The following is a 23717-nucleotide window of genomic DNA, read 5'->3' as shown; positions in this document are numbered from 1 at the left end:
TTGCGAGGCGTCCTCGGTTGTGCGCGCGTGATTGAATGCGAGGCTTTTCTTAATGGCTGGCCGCGACGGTAATGATGATTGCTGCTCCTGAAACGTCGCCTGCACGCGAGCCATTCCGATTGGCAGCGCGACGCCGAGAACTGTGCAGCAGTGCGCTCCACTTGAAGCCATTAATGGGCATCCCGCATCGACTCGACGACAAAGTCACGAATGGGCCACGCCGCGCAGGCTGCCGACGTGAGGCAGAATTAAAGTACTCGTACCTACGGGCTTGATAATCTGCATTGTAAATCCTCGCATACGGTCGTTCGTTGGCGGCTTGCACTTGCGGCAACTTGATCGCTTCTCGCGCCCAAAGTACGGGCTACGTGCGTCTCCTCCGTCTAGACGGTTAATGACCGCGACCATGCGCCGTCTCAGTGTTTAACATACAAGTAATAGCAATGATGGAGAAGCCTATACCCTGATGAGAGCGTATACAAGCAAACTGCATGAATATACGGTTAAACGCATTATACACTGACGCATTCCGTTCGGTCTCATTGGGGATTCGCTTTATTACCGCTATTCCTTCGCCCGGATCCTTATCCTGTTTACCAAACTACACGTTATCGCCAGTTAGCGCCATTTTATAATTTGGACAAGCGTATGTATAGTGAGAAAAAGCCGTCATGCCTCCGGCGTTCTTACCGCATTGTCTCGGGCGTCGCGGTTCGGCTGTCGCAGTTCGGCCGTATTAAGCGGGACAAGGTTTGCGTTTCGCCAAAATTAAGGCGAGGCCCCGCGCAAGAGCGCGCTCTGTGAGAATGGAGTATACTCACTGTATTGACAAGCGAAAAGAATTCGGCAGTCCGATACGCGAGGCCATTCTGACGTGAATGAGGACGGCAGAATATAAGAAAAAAAAATGAAATAAGCGCATAGAACTTCATCTTGAAGAGGTGGCCAAAGTATTTTTTTTTGTTGTTTATACGCCAAATATGGACCTCGCGTGTCTAATACTCAAGCACGAAGCATTTGTCCCCCGATAGTCTTGCGTCGCTTGTACTATATATTCGCAGGTTCCTTTATTGTGGAGCAAAAGCAGCGAATACGGGCGTCAGCCGCATTACGAGTCGTGTATTATTACACACGCGCCGTGCACGACACCCCGACGTCTTCTTGACGCCGACGAGGAAAACAAGGAACGGGCTGCCGTCTACGTAGCTGCTGTCCGCGATACAAGCAGCATCCCTTCCGCGTACGAAGTATGTAAATACCTAAATAATAAAAATAAAATAAAAAAATATGCGGCGACCGTTCGGTGGCGTGTTCTAGCCGATGTGCTCGCTGAAGCTGTGATTATCTCGTCATGGAGGCGCTGGAAGCCGTTTCGCGTGCGCCGCGCCGATCCCTGTCCTCTCCCTCTCCTCCTTTCGCACAGCTGCAGAGCATGCGTTTCTCCTCTGCGTCGGTGGAAACGCGGGAGCTTTGAATCGTGGCAGGCTCGCTGCAACCGACGCCCTTCCGCGCATGAAAAGTGCCGATTCTCTTACGTGCCTATACGCAATAGAAGGCTGTATGAGCAGCGTGATGCCTAAAAGACCCCGCTTATAGCGGAATCAGCGTCACGTTTCGACACGGCGTTATATGTATTCACTCCTTCGGACAGGCGCGAGCGTTTCGCGGCTCCTAAGTAGGAGGAGGGGCAGGATGCACGACGCTTTATGGCAGTGAAGTAGCTGCCCATCGCAGTGTGTTGCGTGCGCGCGAGTTGTTTAGGCCGCGTCAGGGTTCAAAATAAGGCGCTGCTGGCCACGTTCGCTTGCTCGAGCTCATCGGCGTGATTCTGTATGCGCGGCTGGAAATTTCAAGGCTAGTGAGGGGTCACCATTCGGCCACGCGGGACGCCGTTTCTTTTTGACCTCTTGCTCTGGGTTGTTGTATGATACGTCTATAGGCTGCAGCTGCGTACTTAGACTTGACAGAATATTTGAGTTTCGCATTTTATGGTTTATCGTCTTCTTCCCATGTCGAGGGCTGTTTTGCTCTGTGCTTTGACTTACTGGCTTTGTGTCATTTGTTTGGGAATGTTTCCTTGACGGCCGAGTCACCCTTAGTGCTTTCATATAGTACTCAGTAAGATAAAATCACTCAAACTCAAGGAATCACCTGGAGGGATGCCTTCGTACGCTCATACCTCTTGCCCACGCGGAGAGCTCTTGGGAAACTGAATCAACAGCAAAACGGACCACTCGCTTCTACGAACGTAGATTCTGCAAAGAACTCATAAAACTTACGCGTTAATACCAGTACTACGGCGTGGTTTCGCTGGTCATTCCCTCAAACCAGCTGTATTAGTTCCTCGAAACGTCACTCGATGTCTATATATACGACTCCGGCAGATGGGTCCTCACAAGTTTCGTCAAGAGATACGTGCGCGAAGGCGGCTGCCAATCGAGAGACAGAGAAGACACCACCGCTGGCTGTGTCGGTAGCCGACTTAATTACATGCGTCGCAATGCCGATGCTATACACGAAGCCCTGCTCTCGTCATTTGGCTAGCGATCCTCCTTCGCGCTCTTTCTCTCCAGCTTCGAGACTCCACGATAGTTTACTTGACACCTCTCTGTGCGCAAGTATACGGCAACGCCGATTGCTCGTCGCGGGAGCCTGTGGTTACGGAGGGCGCCGAATTCGACAGCTAACCTTTCGGGGGCCTAACTCCACCCGCTATGTACAACACGCAAGGTATACGCCGGGTGTCAGCCTCCTATTGCGGAGCAATCACAGGGGGGACACATGTCTTCGTACTTCAGGAGGCGCGCACATCGCGGCTCACACGATGAAGTGCCCGCGCGAAAATTACGCCCGGCCTGCCACTTCATGTTCGGCCAGCGCTTCCTCGCACTGCGTTCGTCATTTCTTGTCCCTGTATCTCTGGACTAAGGCTTTTTTGTTATTTTGAACGTTTGCTTGCGGCACAGAAAGACTAGCGAAGTCAACGTAGAGCGATTCTCGTACACGGTGGGACAGTCAAATCCGCTGGCCGCGCAAGGTCAGCTGGGACTGTAGATCGAGTCGTTGACGCTGCCGCGCAAAAAGTCGCGCTCCAATCTGACGGTGAGACGCGTCCCTGCGCGACGTGGAATGCACGCCACCTTGTCATTTTGCCTGCGCAAAGAAGCGCTCTGTAATTTGTTACCCTTGCTAGGCCCGTAACGCGATGCTTTTTATTTGATGTAGTGAGGACAACTGTCGTGTCCTTTCACTCTCTCGTACCTAAATATATGTTTTTACTATTGTACCTCCTTCCTCTGGTCTTCTCCTACAACGGCTCGCTTTGTTGCGCTTAAGGGGCAGGGTCTTCAGCCGCTGTGCCTCCGTCCCTCATAGAGAGAAAGGCAGGTTCTTGAGCTTGGACCCTTCGCAAATCTTCCTCATTTTTGTGGCATAAGCGTGCAGAAGATGAAGCGTCCGCAACTGTTTAGAGCGTACTATTAATGGCAGCGTGATGAGAGAGAGAGAGAGAGAGAGAGAGAGAGAGAGAAATAAAGAAAAAAAATAACGGATCAGAGATCAATAATTCTCAATTATGATTTGAGGGCCGTTCTCTGTGCTCCTCGAATATACACACAAGGACGAGTGATGGCCGACTGTGTGGCGTAAATTACACAGTGTGTTCGAGTCGCGAGGTTACGAAGGAGGGAGAGAAAGAAAGAATGGAAGGGAATGGGTAAAGGTGTTCGGTGATCCATTTCGTAGACAGCGAGGGAGAGGAAAATAACGAAACAACAATTAATGAAGATGTTTCACGGGAGAAAAAAAAAAAAAAGATGCCTGATTGATCGATGCGAGCCGTATACGTTCGGCGAATTCCTGAGCAGGCGTTTTTGCTCGGCGTAATGATACGTGACGCTCTTCTGGATTTCTTTTTTTCTTTGCAGAACAGGGACAGCTGTTTTGCAGGTAAAAACATGACCATGAGTGGCGCGAAGTTGTTAGAGGCCCAGTTCGGATCGCAGATGGCGAAGGGATATTTGCCGTCTCACTTCGGACGAGCACCTTAAGTACGGGCACTGTTTGAGCATTTTAGTTTATTTGTTTACATTAGTTGTTATTTCAGTGTATGCTTCGGCAGGCCTCGTACATCATCCATGGCCTTTTAAATAAATGCGACAAGATAGATGTTTTGTATCGAGCTGTGCACCTTGCGCGTGCACGTATGGCTTTTTTGAACATCGTTGCAAGAGGCCCACGCAGGGTTCATAAGTACCGGGGTTAAACGAGTTTGTTTCTGAGTAATGCAGCTTTGACGTAAAGAGTCAATCGCCAATGTTTTTTTTTTTTCGGCTATCTCAATTCATTAGTTTTTTTTTTTCAGCATGAGCTACGGATACGTGAAGCCTGTGCTTCAAGTTCCTGTAATCACTAGGATTACGTTGCAGACTAGCCCTTCAAAAATTATACTTTGCGTGCGTGACCACGGCATGTGTGCTGTACGGCCTGCGTTGTAAGTTGAACCAGTGTTTCTAGAATGCGGGTCATAAGGCACGAAAGAATACATGGGAAACGATGCATTATGCGCTAAAAGTAACTGATATAAGCACGTGTGCGACAAAGACAGGCACCACTCTCATTAAAGGCAATTAATTTGCCTAATTATGCAAGTATCACTATGGTCCGATCGCTGTCTTCAAACAATACTCATTCAGTGTTAAACCGAACGAGCGTTGCTGTAATGTTGCTAAGTATAGAACCAGCTTCAGGTTATGCTGAAGTGAATGCTGCCTTTTTCTGTGTATAATAACCTCCCATTTTCGATGCACTCATTGACGAGGAAAAAAAAAATAACGCTCTTTTTATATCTGTTTAGGTTATCGGCGATGTATGAGATGCCTTGGACATTATTAAACGAAAAGACATGCAGGCAGCTGAGAACGCTGTGGGTAGTATACAGTTCGTAGTACATGCGCGCTTCACACAATAGCATGCAGACGTCGTTTCTGTCGTACCGAATGACGTCATGGGGCCTCCGGGCTATAGGCGCTCCATAGAGGAACGTGCAAGCCGTAACCCATAAGGACAAGTGTGTCTGGGACGTTTGTCACGTCTACGTACAAACATTGTCTAGACAGCGACACAAAGAGCGTGGAAGAAAAAGGCGTCGCTATCGAAGCTATCGATGCTCTTCCACCGCTGAGCAATGAGTTCAAGTGTCAGTGTACATAGGCGAGCCTATAAAGCATCTCGAGGCGGCGCCAGTGACGCAGGTGCCGGCGGTCGACGTAAACCAGTTGGCGGGGCCGCCTCGCATTCGGAACCAGCGACGAAGTCGTTGTGCGCGCAAAAAAAAGAAAAAAAGAAAAAAATGGGACTGTTATTACCGAAGCCACGTCGCGTGAGAAACAAGTCGAATGCATTAATAAATAGAACAACCACGAAATGCGTGGTACACTTACGCCACGGAGAAGACCTGTATTCTCCGTGACAGATATATAACCGCGGCTATAGAAACAGGGCCGGTGGGAGAAATAAACAAACCGTCGCCATTGAATGGAGAATAACGTAGAGACGACGGCGTCGCGCCCATACTCTCTCTCTCTCTCTCTCATCTTTTTTTTTGTGTTGGTTTATGCACATCCGAACACCTGCTTCGGTGGTGCACCGATGGAGACGTCAGATGGTGCAGTAGTGGGAGGAAAGGGGTTTCGGTGTGTGCGTGCACGGTATACAATACGCACGCACGGGCCGCTGTTGCGTCGCGGCCACCTCATCAGCTAAGCCCTTACGCATCGAGAATGCGCCCGGCGAACTGTATACACGGCGTTTAGAAGCACAAAACGCGCTCTTCATCCCAACGAACGGCGGGACGGAAGCGAGGGAGACAGCGAATCGAGCGTGCGCCCAGGCTTTTGGAAGTCACTCTCTGCCGTGCTCTTACCTTCGGTTAGGGTTTTAGCGGTTTTAGTTGGGTGTAGCAGCGGCTTGCGGTGCTTCGAGAGCGAACACATTCAAGTGGCGCGACCCAAAGGGTTGATTGCGTGTGCGCGGGGGCCATCTGCGAAGCGGACGGTTGACGCCCACCTGAATTCGTGGGCGGGACCGGGCGCGCTTAATGGCGGTCCGAGGGGTCACGGCGCCGACGCGCGCTGCCCGGACGGATTTTCAATGGCACCACGCAGTGCAGGCGAGCATCATTCGGCCTGCCGACAAAGAAACAGCGCCAGAGCGCGAAGAAGAGGTGCGGTCGCACAGATTCGTGGCACATTTATGCGCGCGCGATTGCCGCCCTGATGTAGGGCTGCATGTTGCGGCCGCAATGTTGTGTGGGGGTTCATCGAAGCACCGCACATGTTCTCGTGTAAGAGGCACAATCAGCACTGGTGATTTATCGTTGCTCACCCACTATTAGGGGCTCGGCGAGCCTTCGAGCACGAACCGTGAGGCCAGAAAAGTGCTCCTTGTGCTACCGGCAGTTATGCTATACAGTGCACTTGTGACCCTATGTCTTCGCCTTTGAAAAAACGAAATTTTAGAGTGGTGTTATTACAGGTCCTCAGGCATGTTCTTTTTTCCAACGCATCCATCTCCTTTCTGCTACTAAAATGGCACTGTGATCTTCGGACGTTGGCATGCAGTTGATGCGTAATCATGAAATTCTGATTCCTTGCATTTTCGCGTTTCGATTGACGCCCGCCGGGTGCTTCCGTGTATGCGTTCTCACCGGTATTGTCTGGTCATGATCGGCAAGTGACCAGACAGAAACTGAATCGATCATAATCATTCATGTTTAGCAGTTCATGTTTAGCGTTCCCTAGCGCATAAATAAATAGCGTGTATAGGTACACGTGCCATTTTCGTTCATAAGTATTGTACCAATGTTCGAAGTGATGCGCCTCTCCTAATGAAATCTTTTTCTCATTGCATCTTATGCAGGTCTGGTTCCAGAACCGGCGTGCCAAGTGGCGCAAGCAGGAGAAGGCCGCTGGCAACGCGCTCCAGTCTCAGGGCTACAACCCGTACTCGACGGCGCAGTCACTGAGCTCTTCGACTCCGACCATGGCTGCCGGAACGCATCCTTCTCCGTCCATGGCCGCTGCCGCAGCAGCAGCGGCAGCCTTCGGCTCCCTGTACGGTCGCAAGCCACCGACCTCCGCGGCACAGGATTCAGCCCTGCTGAGCGCCGCCCGACTTTCGCCCTACATTGGGCCGGCGGCTGCAGCAGCGGCCGCCATGCCGCTTCTGACGCCGGGCCACGCGTTTTTCCCGATCAGCCCGTTCGCGCACTTCCTGCCGCCGTCGCTGCCGGCACTGTACCAAACGCCGGCACCCTTCCAGAACTGGCTGGCCACGCTGTCCGTCCACAACCGGCAGCGGGCCGACATCGCGCCGTCCGAGGTCGGGCCGCCTACCACGGCACCCGTGCTACCGCCGTCGCCTCCATCGTCCCTGCTTCACCAAAGAGTGCCTCCAGCCGTGGCCATACCGCCGCCACCACCACCGCCACCTCCTCCAGCCACCGCCACTGCTGCGACGGCAGCACTTGTGCCTCCACCAGCTCAATTGGCCGCGGCAGCGGCGCAACGGCCCATCCTGGGCGGCAGCAGCCCCGCCAGGTCTTCGTCCAGCGTGTCTCCGGGTGTAACGGCGACCACGCTGTCGCCGTCCACGTCGCCTCCCATTGCCGGCGGCGCAGGTCCCGACCGCCGAAGCTCAAGCATCGCCGCTCTCCGCATGAAGGCTCGCGAGCACGAGATTCAGCTCGAGATCATGCGCAAGACAAACGGCGAGATTACGAGCTAACGGCCGAGCGAAGCTGAAGACTTCTCTGGAGACCAAGCAGTGTTTCCCATTCCGCCCACCGTCAATTGACTACCTGAACGCTGAAGACGGCCGTTCGTCCAGCCGCCTTCCCCGACGGAAAGCTTTCGTGTGCCTTGTCGTTACAGCCGTCCACTGCGACTTCGTGAGGATGAGTGCTTAGGACGTCTTCGAGGGAGTGACCTGCAACATCTTGAAGACGTCTATGACTTAACGACTCTCAAGCAACTTTCATCTACACTGAGATGAACTCTCGCGTAAAATGCCTTATTACTGGGCCAACACATTGAAGCGTCAAGTGCACAATCAGACGGAACATTGTTGAGACTCAAAATGTGATAAGATCAACGAGTCAAGATGAAGTGAACTCAATATTCTTAATTATGCCACATGTCTCTTGACGCTAAAGTGTGTGATAGTTAACAGTTCTGAACGCGAATTCCAATTTCGAATTGGTCTTGCGTGCAGCGACCTATGTGCCTTCCAAAGCTTCGAGGACGTATCTTGTGTGCGGATAAAGCGACAAGGACTTCCTCTCCTTATACGATACCAAAAAAGAAGGATGCAAGGGGACCATTTTCTCACAACGCTTTAACGTTTGTCCTCGACTTGTGTGCAGTGATCGTTCGCGTTCGCCACATATTGTCATCGCTTATGATAATTGATGTATATATGCAATATTTCATTTTGGCTCTCATTGCCTCCGTACCACACGTTGTGTAAGTGGCGCTATTTATATTTCGACTTGTGTGCTCGCTTCGCTTGACAGAGTTTTTTTAACGAATGGGCGCACATGTTTCAACAGACACGCGCACTTAACATTCCATATCTCCATTTCATTATTTTTTCACCATTTTCGCGATCGACAACAGTGAAGAAACAAAATATTCTAACGTGTGCCTTACCTTAAAGGGCCACTCACTAGGCTCCCAAAATACAAACAAAGAATAGCGCAATGTTTTTTCCTAATATTTCTCGTCCTTCTTGGTGCACTACTGTGACGCAGACAGTAGTTCTCGTGACAGTAGTTCTCGTGACAAATGCTCTCGATTCGTTGATATACGCGAAATATCACACGTGATTTGTCTCCTGCACTGCTTTGCCATGCAGCTGTCCATCCGTTTTTCTTCGCGTTGCAGGAATATTGAGCACAATCAACCGATCAAACTTCATCTTGTGCGTCATCACTGCGCAAGCGGTGATAACAGCGTGCGCAACCGAGAAGCGCGAAATCCTGATAGGCTCTAGCGCTTAGTGCTGATATTGTTCACGTGTATTCAAGAACTATGGGGCGAGGATGATGGATGGTGTGTATGAAGGAGAAGAGAAAATCATCCACTCGGCTTTAAACGCAGGGTGGTGAGTGGACATTTAAGGTGCGGAAATGCCTCCATGCGTTTTGGGGAACTTCCTCACTAACCTGACAATTCGCTCGTGCTAGAAACTCTGCGTAGCTACGAAAAAGACTTCATTTGGCTCAGATCATCATCTATGGGTAACACATCTCGTCAGTAGTGCCTAGCGCGTGATACACGTGTTCCAACCGAGCTAAATCATACTTCATGCGTAGTATAGTATAGTGAATCCGCGTTGTCCGTATTTATTGCATCACCGATCTAATGTGGTTGTCCGGCGGCTAGCCACCTTTAAAAGGGCATGTCGACATCCAGGGTATCGTTAACGGTGCCTTGTTTACAGCGTTCGCCACAAATCTGGCAACGAATTCAGGATATAGAACCGGTATTTAACTGCGCTTACACCAGTATAACACTGTAGAACATTGACGTGAAATGTAGAACACTGACATTACCAGAAAATTCTTTGTTACGTACATATCTAAGTGCGACCCTGTGGAACACAACTTGATATAATTGGACTGTTGAAGTTTTTTTTTTCCTACATCATTTTCTGCTTATTCTGAGAGCTCGCTTCTTGTTAAGAGGCAAACTTCGGCACGATCAATACAGCTTTTTTTTTTTTTCGTATCTTACAACTTATTCCAAGAGGCCCTTGATGAGGCTCGCGTAATATGTTTATATAAGCAGACAGAATGTTGGAAACCTCCAAGTTTCATAATATTATCTGGGGTTTTAAGGGCCGAAATTACGATAATTACACGAGAGATGCCGTAGTAGAGGGCCTCTGAAGTTTAGACCCCCCTGTGGTGTTTTCAACGAACACTGGGATCACAAAGTACACAGACCTCTGACCATTCGCCTCCAATAAAAGGTGACCGCCGCAGCTGGGATCGAACCCGTGACCTACAAGACAGCAGACGAGTGCCGTAATCATTGCTACACCGCGACAGATTGTGAGAACTTAAGACGTAAATTTCGTATTGGGAGATTTATGCATACGCGTTGCCGTAGCCCCATAGTTCAAGCCCAGAAAAAAGCTACACGCGAAACTTGAGAGAGAGAGAGAGAGAGATAAAGATGCAAAAAAGGCAGGGAGGTTAACCAGACGCACATCCGGTTTGCTACTCTGCACTGGGAAAGGGATGAAGGGGAGAAAAGAGGTTGCAGAGGGATGAGAAGGTACACACAATCACGAGCACACTTGGAGAGCACACAGTCTATACAGGCGGTCGCTCAAGTTTGTTGACTTTAAGTAAAGTAGTAGTGCTTTAGTCGCTTTCGGCGCAACTGAGGCAGATGCCCAAGGTCCTAGTATCTTCTGCATACAAAATGGTCCGGGGTCAAGTTGATTCAAAACCATCCGGAGCTGGCATCGCTCAAGCTAAAGCTACCATCACAACTTTCCCGCTCCAATGCGACACTGTTATGCCGCCTTTGGTTGGGTGTTGCATTTAAAAAGGTGTACTCCTTTCGAATTGGTATGGCAGACACTCCTACATGCGACTACTGCGGAGCTGATGAGACCATTGAACACGTCCTGTGCAGCTGCGCTTGCTAAGACGCGAAACTGGAAGTTTCCGTGAAAGTCATCTGCTGGCTAAACGCAATGAATTACCCCTAAATTTTTATTTGTAGAAGAAAACACAACTGTTCTCATCATTTCCACGAGAAGCAATTGGTCTTTGTTTTGCCTCGCGTATGCAGCGAGAAAGAAAAGAAAGCATGAACAGATAGATGGTCACGCAGCAGGGGCAATGGGAGTGTTAAACGATTCTTCTATAATAATTTTTCATTTAATTCAAGCAGTCCTAACTTCTTTGCGGTAGTTATAGCGCGAAAACAGATCGACGACCTGACGATAGTTATAGCGCGAGAACAGAGCGACGACAAGTCATACCAACTAGCCCAAGCTGCCACACGTCTTTACGGCTTCGATGAGAAGAAGGCTTCAGACTCCTTCGTACGCGTTCATACGCGTAGGACAAACAACAAATAGTAATAGCCGGTTCAAATACTTCCCTGTGTTTCCTGTAGAGTTATCCCTCGTTATAGACTTGCACGCACATCTGTGTGTGCGAAAGCTAACGTAATTGCTCATTTACCAGCAAATCCATGACACTTATGCAACACGTAAAATCTCCCAGAAAATAAAAAAGATGAAATAGAGAAATTCATGTGCGAGGAGCACTTATAGGTGCATATGACTGTAATATTAATTGATGGGTCTTAACGTCCCAAACCACAATATGATTATGAGAGACGCCGTAATGGAGGGCTTAGGAAATTTCGACCACTGTGGTTCTTTAACGTGCACCAAAATGCGAGCCTCGAGCATTCTCGTTTCCCTCGAAAATGCGGCCACCGCAGTCAGAATTGGAACACCGGCGTCAAAACCCCGGTAAGGTGTCGGGTTCTTGGGCCCTATAGTCGTACTGCACTTACGCATGCTTAAACAATCTCTTCGGGAACTCGTTCACAGCGTGATTTGGGTCAACAGGGTCTCATCAAGTGTGAGAATCACGGGACGGCTCTATGCTATCCCTTAGTAGAGCACCAAGTACTGTATATCGTTAACTACTTTTTTTAAAACGCACAAGTATCTCATATTTTATAATATATGGAATCGTTTCGCTTCATTTTGTAGTGCAAAATGATCGTTCATTTGATGCTACTAGCAGTACATCTTAGCTGAAAGTGCCGAATTGCGTTATTCAGCACCCGGCAGGCCGTCCAATCAACTATGCATACACATAAGAAAACAACTCAAGCTGGAGCTGTCAGACTTTATAACAGCCACAGTGGCTACATGACTCACGACTCTGCAGTAGTTTCGAGATAAGTACATTGTCCTGCAATATTCAGTGACTCTATTTCGTACATGGAGGACTAGTTTACTGCTGCTTGGTATTATTGCAGTTATGAAGGCGACCAGCAGAAAATTGCTAACGAAGTCGCATGTCATTGTTTGGACCCTAGTTATGTTGTCAGGAATTATTGTGACGCTTTTACTGTATGTCGTGTTTCAGGAGTGGATTGTTCCTTTTTAATACTGCTTTATCTATGGCTCTATCTAGTAATTAAACTCATATGGGAGGTATGATGTCAATGGCTGAGAACGACACCAAGTTGCCTTCAATTTTGTCATAAGATACAATGCATAGTGAAAAGCCTATTATTTATTAGCAGTGTTTCTTTTTTATGTGAAGTGAAGTGGTTTCACCTGAGAACAATCTAGCCTCGACTAAGCTCCATGGCATCCAGAACCAACGTATTCAGAGCCTTCTTAGATGCATGCAGTTGCAAGTGCGCAGTTTTTTTTTTTTTTCATCTCTGAAAGTAACGTTCATTCAAGAGTATTTTTCAACGCTGAATTTTATCTCATTCTGTAGATTCCGCGCTTTTTTGGTTTGTTGGGACAATAAAATATGAGAAGTGTTTATATTTCATAGAAAATGATTATGGTGTCCATGTTTCCTTTTTTATTTCCTGCAGTTGCTTGTTGACTAAGTCAGGCTCGCATCTTCCGTGAAGGTAGGCGCTTTGCTTTTGTACTACTGATTGAATCTGTGTATTTTTGAGAAACAATTTCTGACATTCCAAAAGTGCTTTTATTATAGCCACAGACCAAACAATGTAAGTGTAAGGAAACTTTAACGATCACAAGAACAGTTCGTAGCGGGACAGCCTTCCCGTGTGAAGGAAATTCACTAAAGGGAGTGAAAAGTCTGGAGTGCACAAGACAAAAAAAAAAAAAAAAACATTCAATCGAAAACCTACTTAAGTAAAGTGTGGGATTGGGCTAGTTGGTAATCCATATAAAACTTCTAGGCGCGCAAAACTTCAGACAACTAACATAAGAGACGTCCGTCTCTCGTGCGCTCGTCCTTGTCTCTTATGTTAGTTGTCTGAAGTTTTGCGCGCCTAGAAGTTTTATACGAAAACCTACCACTGTTTCTTTAATGTGGCAAACATGCCATCGTTTCATTCCGCAAGTACTGACATACTTGGCAGAAACCTGGAAGCAACGGAGTAACTTGAAAAGGGCCCCTAAACATCCTGTGGAAAAAAAAAATCGAAGGTGTTATTCTGTAAAAAAATCGAAGGTGTTATTCTGTTCTCGCAATTCTTGGTCACAGGCACAGTTCGTGACACAATAATAGGGATTCAAGCGACGTCATTACTGTACTTGCCGTTAATTGGTGCAAATACGTTAAATACCAGTTGTGAAATTTTCAATGCGAAGCATTTCTTTGCGTACTTCAAGCACTTCTGGTATCTATCTATCTATATATCTATCTATCTATCTATCTATCTATCTATCTATCTATCTATCTATCTATCTATCTATCTATCTATCTATCTATCTATCTATCTATCTATCTATCTATCTATCTATCTATCTATCTATCTATCTATCTATCTATCTATCTATCTATCTATCTATCTATCTATCTATCTATCTATCTATCTATCTATCTATGACTCTGTCGTCTGGGTACTCTCACGATCACCCCGTTAATTTGGTGTGAGCCAAAATTTGTATGTGAGGGTAACATGGCTTGACGAATACAACGCACTGGTCCCCACTTAAATGACGTCCCAATCCCGTCACGTACGTCGTCAAACACTTCCCGCCAAGCAGTGGCACAAACCCGCGGGTGGGTATGCGCCACTGGTATGCGTTTATGTGCCACAGGTGATGGACACTTAATATCTATCCAGGAACCACGATTGATTGATTGATATGTGGAGTTTAACGTCCCAAAACCACCATATGATTATGATAGACGCCATATATAGTGGAGGACTCCGGAAATTTCAACCACCTGGGGTTGTTTCTGGGCACACGGGCCTACAGCATTTTCGCCTCCATCGAAAATGCAGCCGCCGCAGCCGGGATTAGATCCCGCGACCTGCATGCAGGTCAGCAGCCGAGTACCTTAGCCACTATACCACCGTGACGGGGTCAGGAACGATGAAAACACACATGGGCCAATTTAACACGTGAGCTTTAAGGAAAACCTGACATCGGCAGCGTTGAACCAACGAATGTAAAGAATGAAAGCTGGAGTCTGAGCAGGAATCAAACCCGAGCAATCTGCGTGGCAATCAAGCATTCTACCACAGAGCGACGCCAGGTCTTGAAAGTGCTTTTAAAACAGACCTTAATGCTCATGAAACTTCAATTGTGGTTGCAGTTCTGGCTGTACAATTTTACAAGCATTACATATGTACTCCTACGATACAGCCACACGGCCACCTTCCTTCCGCATGCTTCACACAACGTCCATTCCTAAGGTACGTGGGCCTAACAAATTCTTCTGTTCTTCCATGCAGCCGCCGAACTGTTTTTCGTCGTCTCGCATGACTACCTGGCGCAATCAACTGATTCCACTCCGCCTTGTGCGTTTTCGACTCCGCATGCTGAGATAACGTCTTGCCGACACGCCCGAAATCCTGATATTAGGCTGCGCGCTGGCATTGTACACGGGCTTTGAAAGGGCCCCTCACCACCCCTCATTCAAAGACGAGGGAGTGGCTTCCACCTCGTCTTCGCTACCCTTCCCAGAGGCGATGCATCCTCCTCGTCACTTACATTGTCAGCACTAAACACTCGACCGGGATTTCGCGCTTATCGGCTGCACGCTATTATCGCTACTTTATCATACGTATTTATCATACAACTTTATCATACATATTTAAGCTAGGTTACATAGTTAAAATGGTACAAGAAGAGGTCAAAAAGTTTCAGAGAAACAGACGGGGGAACCTCCTGTGGCGGCATCAATGGGGTAATAATAAAAGGGCAGCAAAACATGCGAATTTGTGAGCAATGACTAACGAGCTTAACTAATAATTGGAATACAATAATACATAATATGATGGTAATACTACTGAAAAAATTAGACATGAAATTTTATTTTATTTTATTTTATTTATTTACAATACTGCTAGCCCTTGCGGGCGCAGGGGCGGGAGGTGAACAGGTGAACAATACACAATGTTAGGCAAAAAACAAGTCCAGCCGTCGTTGAAAATTATGTGAGGATCTACATCCCGTAAGTACCTCGGGAGGAAGCGCATTCCAGTCAACAATAGATCGCACCAGAAACGAAAACTTAAATACATCCACCCGTGGTACATAAGCTTGGACAGAAAATGAGTGATTGGTACGAGCCAACACTCGTCCTTGGGGGCGCAGGTATACACTGGGATCCAGCTTGTAGTTCTTATGATACAGGTCATAAATAAATTTTAAGCGAGCTATTTTTCTACGTGTAGCTAACGATTGAAGGTTAGCCCTAGCAAGCAAAAGTGATACAGACTGTGTTCTCATGTAATTTGAATAAATAAACCTCGCGGCCAATTTTTGTACTCGTTCAAGTTTGTTAATTTCAGTTTTAGTATGCGGATCCCAGATGATAGCTGCGTACTCCAGCGTTGGTCTAACAATAGTCTTATACGCCAACAATTTAACAGAGGGCGTTGCATTACGGAGTTTCCTTCTCAGAAAACCCAGCTTTCGCTTCTCCAGTCCTGTAATGTTGTCAATATGATTGTCCCACTTTAAACTGCTGGATATAGTAACACCTAAGTATTTAAACTCATTAGAACTCTTAATTTCTCTATTGTTTATTGTGTATTTATAGTTAAGGGGGTAATTTTTATTTGAAATTGTCATGCAAACGGTTTTATCGAAATTAATTTTCATGTCCCATTTTTCACACCAGTTGTAAATACATCGAAGAGCATCTTTGAGGAGCATTTGATCAGAAACACTTTTCACATGACAAAACAAGAAACAATCATCTGCATATAACCTTACATCAACAAAAGGAGGCACAACCGTTGCAATATCATTCACATAAATTAAAAAGAGTAGAGGTACCAACACGGAGCCTTGTGGCACACCTGAGGATACGCGTAAAAGAGAAGAACGTGCGCCACTTATTTCAACAAACTGCAACCTATTGCGCAAGTGCGCTTCAACCCATCTTACAATTGCGGGATCAATACCAAGTATTAACATTTTTTGAATAAGTTTCTGGTGACATACTCTATCAAAGGCTTTAGAGAAATCAATTGCTATGACATCGACTTGTTCTTTTGAGTTTATCGCTGTAGCGAAAGCATGAACAGATTCAAAAAGCTGAGTGACGGTTGAAAGGCCTTTTTTAAAACCGTGTTGCTTATTATAAAATGGGAACAAAGCAAGAATAATGAACTATACATGACATGCGACAAGTTTTACATCAGTTGCATAAGTTGTGCAAAGGCGAATCTTGATATGAAAGTAACACAGAACATTTGAGAGCTATTAACAATTCATTACACAAATCGGATGAGTCGGTAAATTCTTGAACAAAATGTTTTTTGCTCGTGTGAGACAAGGAAGAATGGATGGGCGGCTGCATGGCAAAGCAATGCAGGTGACCAACCACATCTCGTGTTTCGCAATATGGACCAATCTAGAGCATGTACACACGAGACGTCACGGGAATTACTGTCTGCGTCATGAAGTGCGCAGGAGAGACGATATACGCCAGCAGAGAATGATGCACTCGGTTTCTGTATTTTGAGAGGCTGGTTAGGAGAGGCTATCTCCTCCTCAGCACTTAAAAAAAAAAGAAAACTGGCTATGAGGAGATATCGCCTCCTGCAGTAGGTGTATAGTGAAGGCGAGAAGGAAACCCCTGCCTTATCTTTGAACTGTGAGTGATAGAGGGCCTTTTTAAGAACCACGCAGCTCGTGACGGCAGACAAAGCAACAGACGTAAACAAGATTGCGAACAAAAAGACAGCGCATTTATTATCCACTTTCTTTTTATCAAGCAGGGGTGGTTGACATTACTTGACATTAGGGGCAACAAATGCATCCGGCCTGGTCACGCAAAGTGAAGGACAGATAACCGATGAGTGGTTAGAGCGATGGAATGCGTATACCAAGGGATATGGGAAATGGAGAGGTTATACAAGGTGGGCTGGAGAAACAAAGGAAGTTGCGGGCAAAAAAATATAATCAGCCAAGAAAGCTCCACTGAATCGGGGATCATTTGGAAGAGGTCATCGTCCTGGCGTGCATACAGTTTTTTATAATTAGACTATAGAGGAAACTATGGCACTATTGTCCATAGGAGCTGCAAAGCGTGGTGCTTCACCGAGCATGGGAGTGATGGGTAGTGCACGAATTTGTCTAATCTTCGTTATTTTAGCTCCGTTTGACTTCACGTGGCCTGAGCCCCCTTTGTCACGAAACGGCAATAAGCAAATGTTCAGCCGTAGCTCTTCACCGCCATAACATTTTCGGGCTCACCTATTCAAGTCGGCTCCATAAATTCATGACGGTCCGTTGTTTTATTCGAAACAAAATTAAAACACTGCAATAAACAAAGCCGCAAGTGCGTTGGAGGCCTGAAAGCAGAAATTCTATGTAAATATGCGTACTATACCATCATTGCAATGGTGGCTTAATGATGGCAGCACCAGAGTCCCCTCTCGTTAATTTCAGGAAACTCTATGCTGATGTGGATATGAAATACGTAAACGATGCGGCTAATGATGACGAACCAAAATAATTTGGCTTCTACAGAAGAGAGCGGCTTTCGGTAATATTCTGCATGAAGTGGAATTGGCTAAAAAAATGTGAATTCACCTGAACCTGCTGGTTTCTTATAATAAAGTTTATTCCTCCTCCTCGTTGCCAGTATAAATCGGAAGGTGTACACTGTGGTAACAATGTCCCTGCGATGAGATGACTGACATCTTGTACAGTTTTGAAATGCTATTTTTGCGTGTGCATCTAGGAAGACTTCGGAAGTGTGACTGAGCCCCACTTTGACAATCGGTTATAGACATGATGAATGCTACTGGACTGCAGCTTTCACGTGGAGAGAGCTTGACCGCAAGCGTAGGCAATCGTTTGATGAACGCTTGCCCAATAGTTAAAAGAAAAAAGCACTCTGATGTCGCTGCCTCAATCGTTTGAGAGACGCTTGTCGGTGGCCTATAACAGCAAGACTGCCAAATTAAAGAGTTTCCGCTAGGTATATAATGCGAAAAGAGCAAAGGTTCAAGATGAGCTGCGAATAGCTATTTAATGAACGGGAGGAAAAAAAAAAGATAGTAGAGGCAAATATCACAGTATTCGCCCGGCCTTCTTGTCTGCCCTCCTTCATTCACGCTCACTACATGCGATCAAGCGCAGAACGACGTCAATCTTAAGTTTATAATTCGGTATCGTCCGATAGCCGAAGTTGTCCTGTATTTACATTCATCAAATTAAAAGTAGGTGCAATGGCCCACCGCGGTACCTTAGAACGCAAGGGGCTGCGTTGCTACGCTCAAGGACGAGGGTTTGGTTGATTCCCTGCCACGGCGGTCACATTCACAAGGAGGTGAATTGCAGAAAAAAAAAACATGCCCACACACACACACACACGTGCGTCGATTTAGGAGCTCGTTAAACAACCCCTGGTGGTTGAAATCAATACAGAATCCCCCACTATGCCGTGCCTCTAATCGTATCGTGATGTTGGCACGTAGAACTCCGGCAATAATCATTATTAATAATCGGCGCACCAGTAGAGTGCAGAAGACTTATGTGCTTTCTTAATAAGCTACAAAAAATCCGCCATAAATCACCAAGACTGAGTGAAAAATTAACCGGGGACAGGCATAATGAATGTAAACCTCGCCAGCTATAGCTGGCTGTGGTTCATGCCAGAAGCACGGAGTCCGGTCACTTATCACTGGCTTTTATAGGACTTCTGCCTCTTAGAGGATACAACTGTGTGGATGGCGAAGAAGTCACGTTGTTTGGAGTAGAGCCAAACGCATTTGCGAGTATCGGTTTAACGGGTGGTACAACGGCGGTTTGTAACGAACGGCTTGGCTGTCTTCGCGTGCTTCACGACGTAATGCTTGGTTCTCGTTCGCAAATGCGCAGTCATAGCGAGGCGATGTTATGTGCCAGCTATTAGAGGCAGCGACATGAAAACGTGTGCCAGATGTCGTTAGTCATCCTACAGATTGTACAGCTCACTTCCTGGTTATGCACATTGTGCAGCGAAAACAAAACGCTGTAACTACGCAACACCTGCAGCTGTCCTGACGCGTCCAGATCAATAACAAAAAAAAAGAGTAAGGTAAATAATTTCTCCCTTTATGTATTCGGCAGCTTATGTTGCAGAAAAAAAAGAGGTACTCAGTTCTTGGCTGTTTATTTAGATGGAGGGTTGAAGTATTCGATAAATATTTTCTTTTGTTCGAAAGGGCGCTCACATATCTTGAGACCATCTATTAAGTTCTGAACTTCTCTGGACACATGACACACATCACTACGACATTTATGCCTTGGTTGTTCGCGATAGATAACTAACCAGCCAGAAATGTCGTTTAGAGAAAGAAATCATGGTGTTGCGTGGATCGTTAATTTTTTAACAGTTTAGAACACGAAAACGTATCGAGCATTATTCAAATAGCTTTCGTATATTAAAGCAATCATTTCTAAATTGCCCTCAATTTTGGCTACGTTTTATACGAAAGAAATAATCTATCAAAGCGCACATTGAAGAAACCCTGTACTGCCCACCCCTCATGTAACACCCCTCCCTGGGGTTTTTGAGGTATATAAATAAATAAATAAATAAATCAATAAATCAACGTGTTTATTCAGTCAGCCTTATACAACAAATGATTACCAAAGTATTTGAACCATTAGATTGTGGGGCTAATACTCACTGGTCCAATACATTACGTGAGTATCTTAGTACATTTCAGGAGTACATGTGCAGTTGATACGATTATGTATTTGTATAGAAATTCAATGACAGGGTAGCATTTTCGGTTCCATGACATCTAATCAACTACACATGACAATGCACACAACATTGCTTTAATAAGTAGACAAGCAATACAAAACAACTGAAAACATATATTGTAAGAATACGAAAGATGGAGATGCTCACCTGCAAGCTTAGTTGAAAACGGAAATGGGTCCAGACTTTAGCACCAGTGAACTTGAATAACCATTCGCTATACATATTTTCGCAATCGGGAAGGTCAAAGCTGCCGTTGCTTGCATGCCTAGGGTTACGGGTAGGTGCAGAAAACAAGCTTACAGGTAGTGGAAAGCTGGTGTTATTTATATAATTAATCAATATCGGGGTTTTATGATTTCACTGAAACATGAAGTGTAGTATCTGAGCTGATGAAAACAAACATAAGCCTGGACATTAAAAGGGCGAGGACGAAATTCAGGCGCGCTTTTGTAATCGTATTTTTCAGGCGCGCTTTTGTAATCGTATGATCGGTTTAATGTATGCTTGATAACTAAAGCCCCATATCTTGCTACAATAACTGAGTTGAGAGTGAAATAGAGAGAAGTACAGAGATCGAAGCACAATACATGAAAAGTAACACTTGGCTTTATTGAGCATGAAGCATACGAAAGCGAGAAGAACATTCGCTGACGTTAGTAAGAAAGCGTCACGATTACAGTTGCTTCCAACTCCCACGCATAACAACCCGTGAGAGTATTCTGATAAAGACGTCGATTCTTATAATGACACAATATATCTGAGACCTGTTACAACAGAAGAAGTCATAGCTGAAATACAAAAAAAATTAAGAAGAGTCATAGCTATGACATAGATGAAATTCACATAAGACCCGTGAAGCATCTTGCAGCCATGATAGCGATTTTTGTACCTATGTTTAGTATAAGAGGTACATTTCCTAGTAAAATGTTAGCGGCTAAAGCAATGGCTCTGCATAAGAAAGTAAATCGCAATGATTTACGACATCATGGGCCAATATCCGCCCTTTCAATATTTTCGAAAAAAGCTTTTGAGGAAGTGTTACATGCTAGGTAATAATAATAATAATAATAATAATAATAATAATAATAATAATAATAATAATAATAATAATAATAATAATAATAATAATAATAATAATAATAATAATAATAATAATAATAATAATAATAATAATAATAACAATAATAACAATATTATTATTATTATTATTATTATTATTATTATTATTATTATTATTATTATTATTATTATTATTATTATTATTATTATTTTCATGAATGACTGGCCGTCATCTTGCTGCTGTGCAAACTTGTACGGGATGTGGGCCTCGTAAAGCTGCTCGAGCTTTCGGTGTCATAATTCTGCTATCGAGGGGAAACAAAATTGATTGATTGATTGATTGATTGATTGATTGATTGATTGAAGGCACTGCAGCAGAAAGATGCAGTGAAGGCTTGTAATTTCACTTCTCTGGGTGCCCACAATCACCTGTGACCTTGCCGAATAGTACACCATTAGCCCCGTCACCGTTGAGCAACGCTGAAGGCTCTGTAACTAAGAATTAAGGACATACTCGAGCAGTATCTATAAAGAAATAAATGATTAATACAATTATTATGACGTTTCAGTATCGTGGCAAGTCAGCAGAGGTAAGGAAGACGCAGTGAGCCTCTCAAAACAATGACAAAGTGCCCTTCATGGTTGCTTACAGTCACATGCTCGTATAGCAAATAACTTCTATAGAGAAAAAAAAATGCGGGAAATTCACATTACGTTGCGTAAAACTTGGCACTGCAAAACTGGTTGATGCACAGCTCGTCACGCTGTAGTTTTGTAACCACAACGCTGGCGGCTATCGGGTCCATCCACGGCGTTTCCTACAAATGCACTACAGAGGGAACTCTGGCGCCAGTGCCTATGAAAGCTGCAAGGCACGGTGCTTCGGTGAGCATGGGAATGATGGGTAGTAGGCAACACGAATTTGTCGAATCTTCGTTATTTCGGCACCATTTGGCTTCGCGTGGCTTGCAGCTGCTTTGTCACGAAACCACAATCAGCAAATGTTCCGCAGTTGTACTTCACCACCTTAAGCTTTTAGGTTCACCAATTTAAATCGGGACACGATGTTCACAACATCCGTTTTTTTTTATTCGAAACAGAACAGAAACACAACGCTCAATGAAGCCACAACTGCGTTCCAAGCCTGCAAGTGTAAATATTAGGCCAATTTTCGTACTTCCCATTATTCCCATGGTCGCTGAACGATCGCAGCACTAGAGTCCCCTCTAGATAATTAGATTCAAGAGAGAGAGAGATAAATAGAGAGGAAAGGCAGGGAGGCTAGCTTCGATTGATTGATTGGTTGATATGTGGGGTTTAACGTCCCAAAACCACTATATGATTATGAGAGACGCCGTAGTGGCGGGCTCCGGAAAGGGAGGGTAGCTGCAAGAAACTCAACATGTCCAGCGTCCTTGATCGAAGAAGTGGAGCTAAGAGATGGAATAAACGCGAACCAGGAATACACGCGAAGCTTGCCACTCTGAATGGGTTTCAATTGCTGTCGTCGAAGAACACTGTATGAAACTGGTTGTTGCTATCGCGCTCCTTCTTATGAGACACGCAGACACGCTCCTTCTTATGAGACCAAAATCAGCCGCTAACTCGCCCATCGAAATCATATTACAAGGAACCGCTATCCCCCTCACACCTACACTGCGAATCCTTAGCCTTTACTTGCAGGATTCCGGACGGAATGACCACACCCTCAAAACACTCAAGGCTTTTATGCATTCGGTATTGCAGCTTTTACGCCGCGTATCTTCTATGCACTAGGGTTTAGCCGAAGCGGACAACATAAAAGTTGTACATGCTTTCACACTTAGCCGCATTCTATACGCCACCCTATATCTTAAGCTGAACCGCACAGAAACTGAACGCGTGAATGCCATGATTAGCCTTGCAACTAAGGCAGCCCTGAACCTTCCTCGTAGCACAAGCACAGCCAAACTTTTTGAACTGAGCATGCACAATACCTTTTCTGAGCTCGTTGAGGCACATCTTCAGGCACAGTATTTAAGACTTTTTCGCTAGTGCCGCTGGCAGCCATGATCTGGCCTCCCTTCACGTAAGCATACCCGCTAATCAACCAACCTGCCTGGCCAATCCAAGACACATTCATGCCTCTATAATAGTCAGACCGTTGCCTCTCAACGTCCACCCTCAGCATCACATCACTCGTCGCGTGGCTCACGCAAAGGCCCTTCACAAGAGTTACGGACAAGCTGAGGATGCCATTTGGGTAGACGCTGCTTGTACAGCACAGGAAGCTGTGGCAGTTGCCTACAACCTTACGCTACCTCATCCCCTGATTCCCCACCTACCCCCAGGCTCTACAGCTGAGGAGGTAGAGGAGACCGCCATTGCCTTAGCCCTTGCACATTCCGATGCACAGTACGTCTTCACTGATTCAAAAACTGCTCTGTACAACTATGCCAGGGGCAGCATACACCCCTCTGCCTGGCAGTTATCGAACAGCCCCACACAATATTTACCGCGAATTGGTAGAGCTTCAGCGGGTACCGGCTAATTCTGGGAACCCCGGAAATGAGGCTGCCGATGAATTGGCCCGAGGTTTGATTTGCCGGCCTCAGGACAGCCTCAATTCAGGCTTCTCGAAGGAGCGGCCGCACACTTTCGCAGAGCTCACACAAATACACCGTTTGAACCATCGGAT

The 23717-nt window shown here is 45.9% G+C and overlaps 1 protein-coding gene across 3 annotated transcripts in view; it reads left to right on the top strand.

The window, feature by feature from the left end:
- Positions 1-12617, top strand: part of LOC119178373 (uncharacterized) — a 148319-nt gene extending 135702 nt beyond the window's left edge. For all 3 annotated transcript variants that reach the window (XM_075888691.1, XM_075888685.1, XM_075888699.1), the window contains exon 4: positions 6919-12617. In XM_075888691.1, coding sequence (XP_075744806.1) covers positions 6919-7785 — 867 coding nt within the window. In that variant the 3' untranslated portion in view covers positions 7786-12617. The remainder of the gene's footprint in view (positions 1-6918) is intronic.
- The last annotated feature ends 11100 nt before the right edge of the window (positions 12618-23717 follow it).

This window comes from Rhipicephalus microplus, chromosome 1 (genome assembly GCF_043290135.1).
Source record: "Rhipicephalus microplus isolate Deutch F79 chromosome 1, USDA_Rmic, whole genome shotgun sequence".
Taxonomy (NCBI): Eukaryota; Metazoa; Arthropoda; class Arachnida; order Ixodida; family Ixodidae; genus Rhipicephalus; species Rhipicephalus microplus.
The sequence above is the reverse complement of the archived record's forward strand: the minus strand, read 5'-3'. Positions and strand labels throughout refer to the sequence as shown.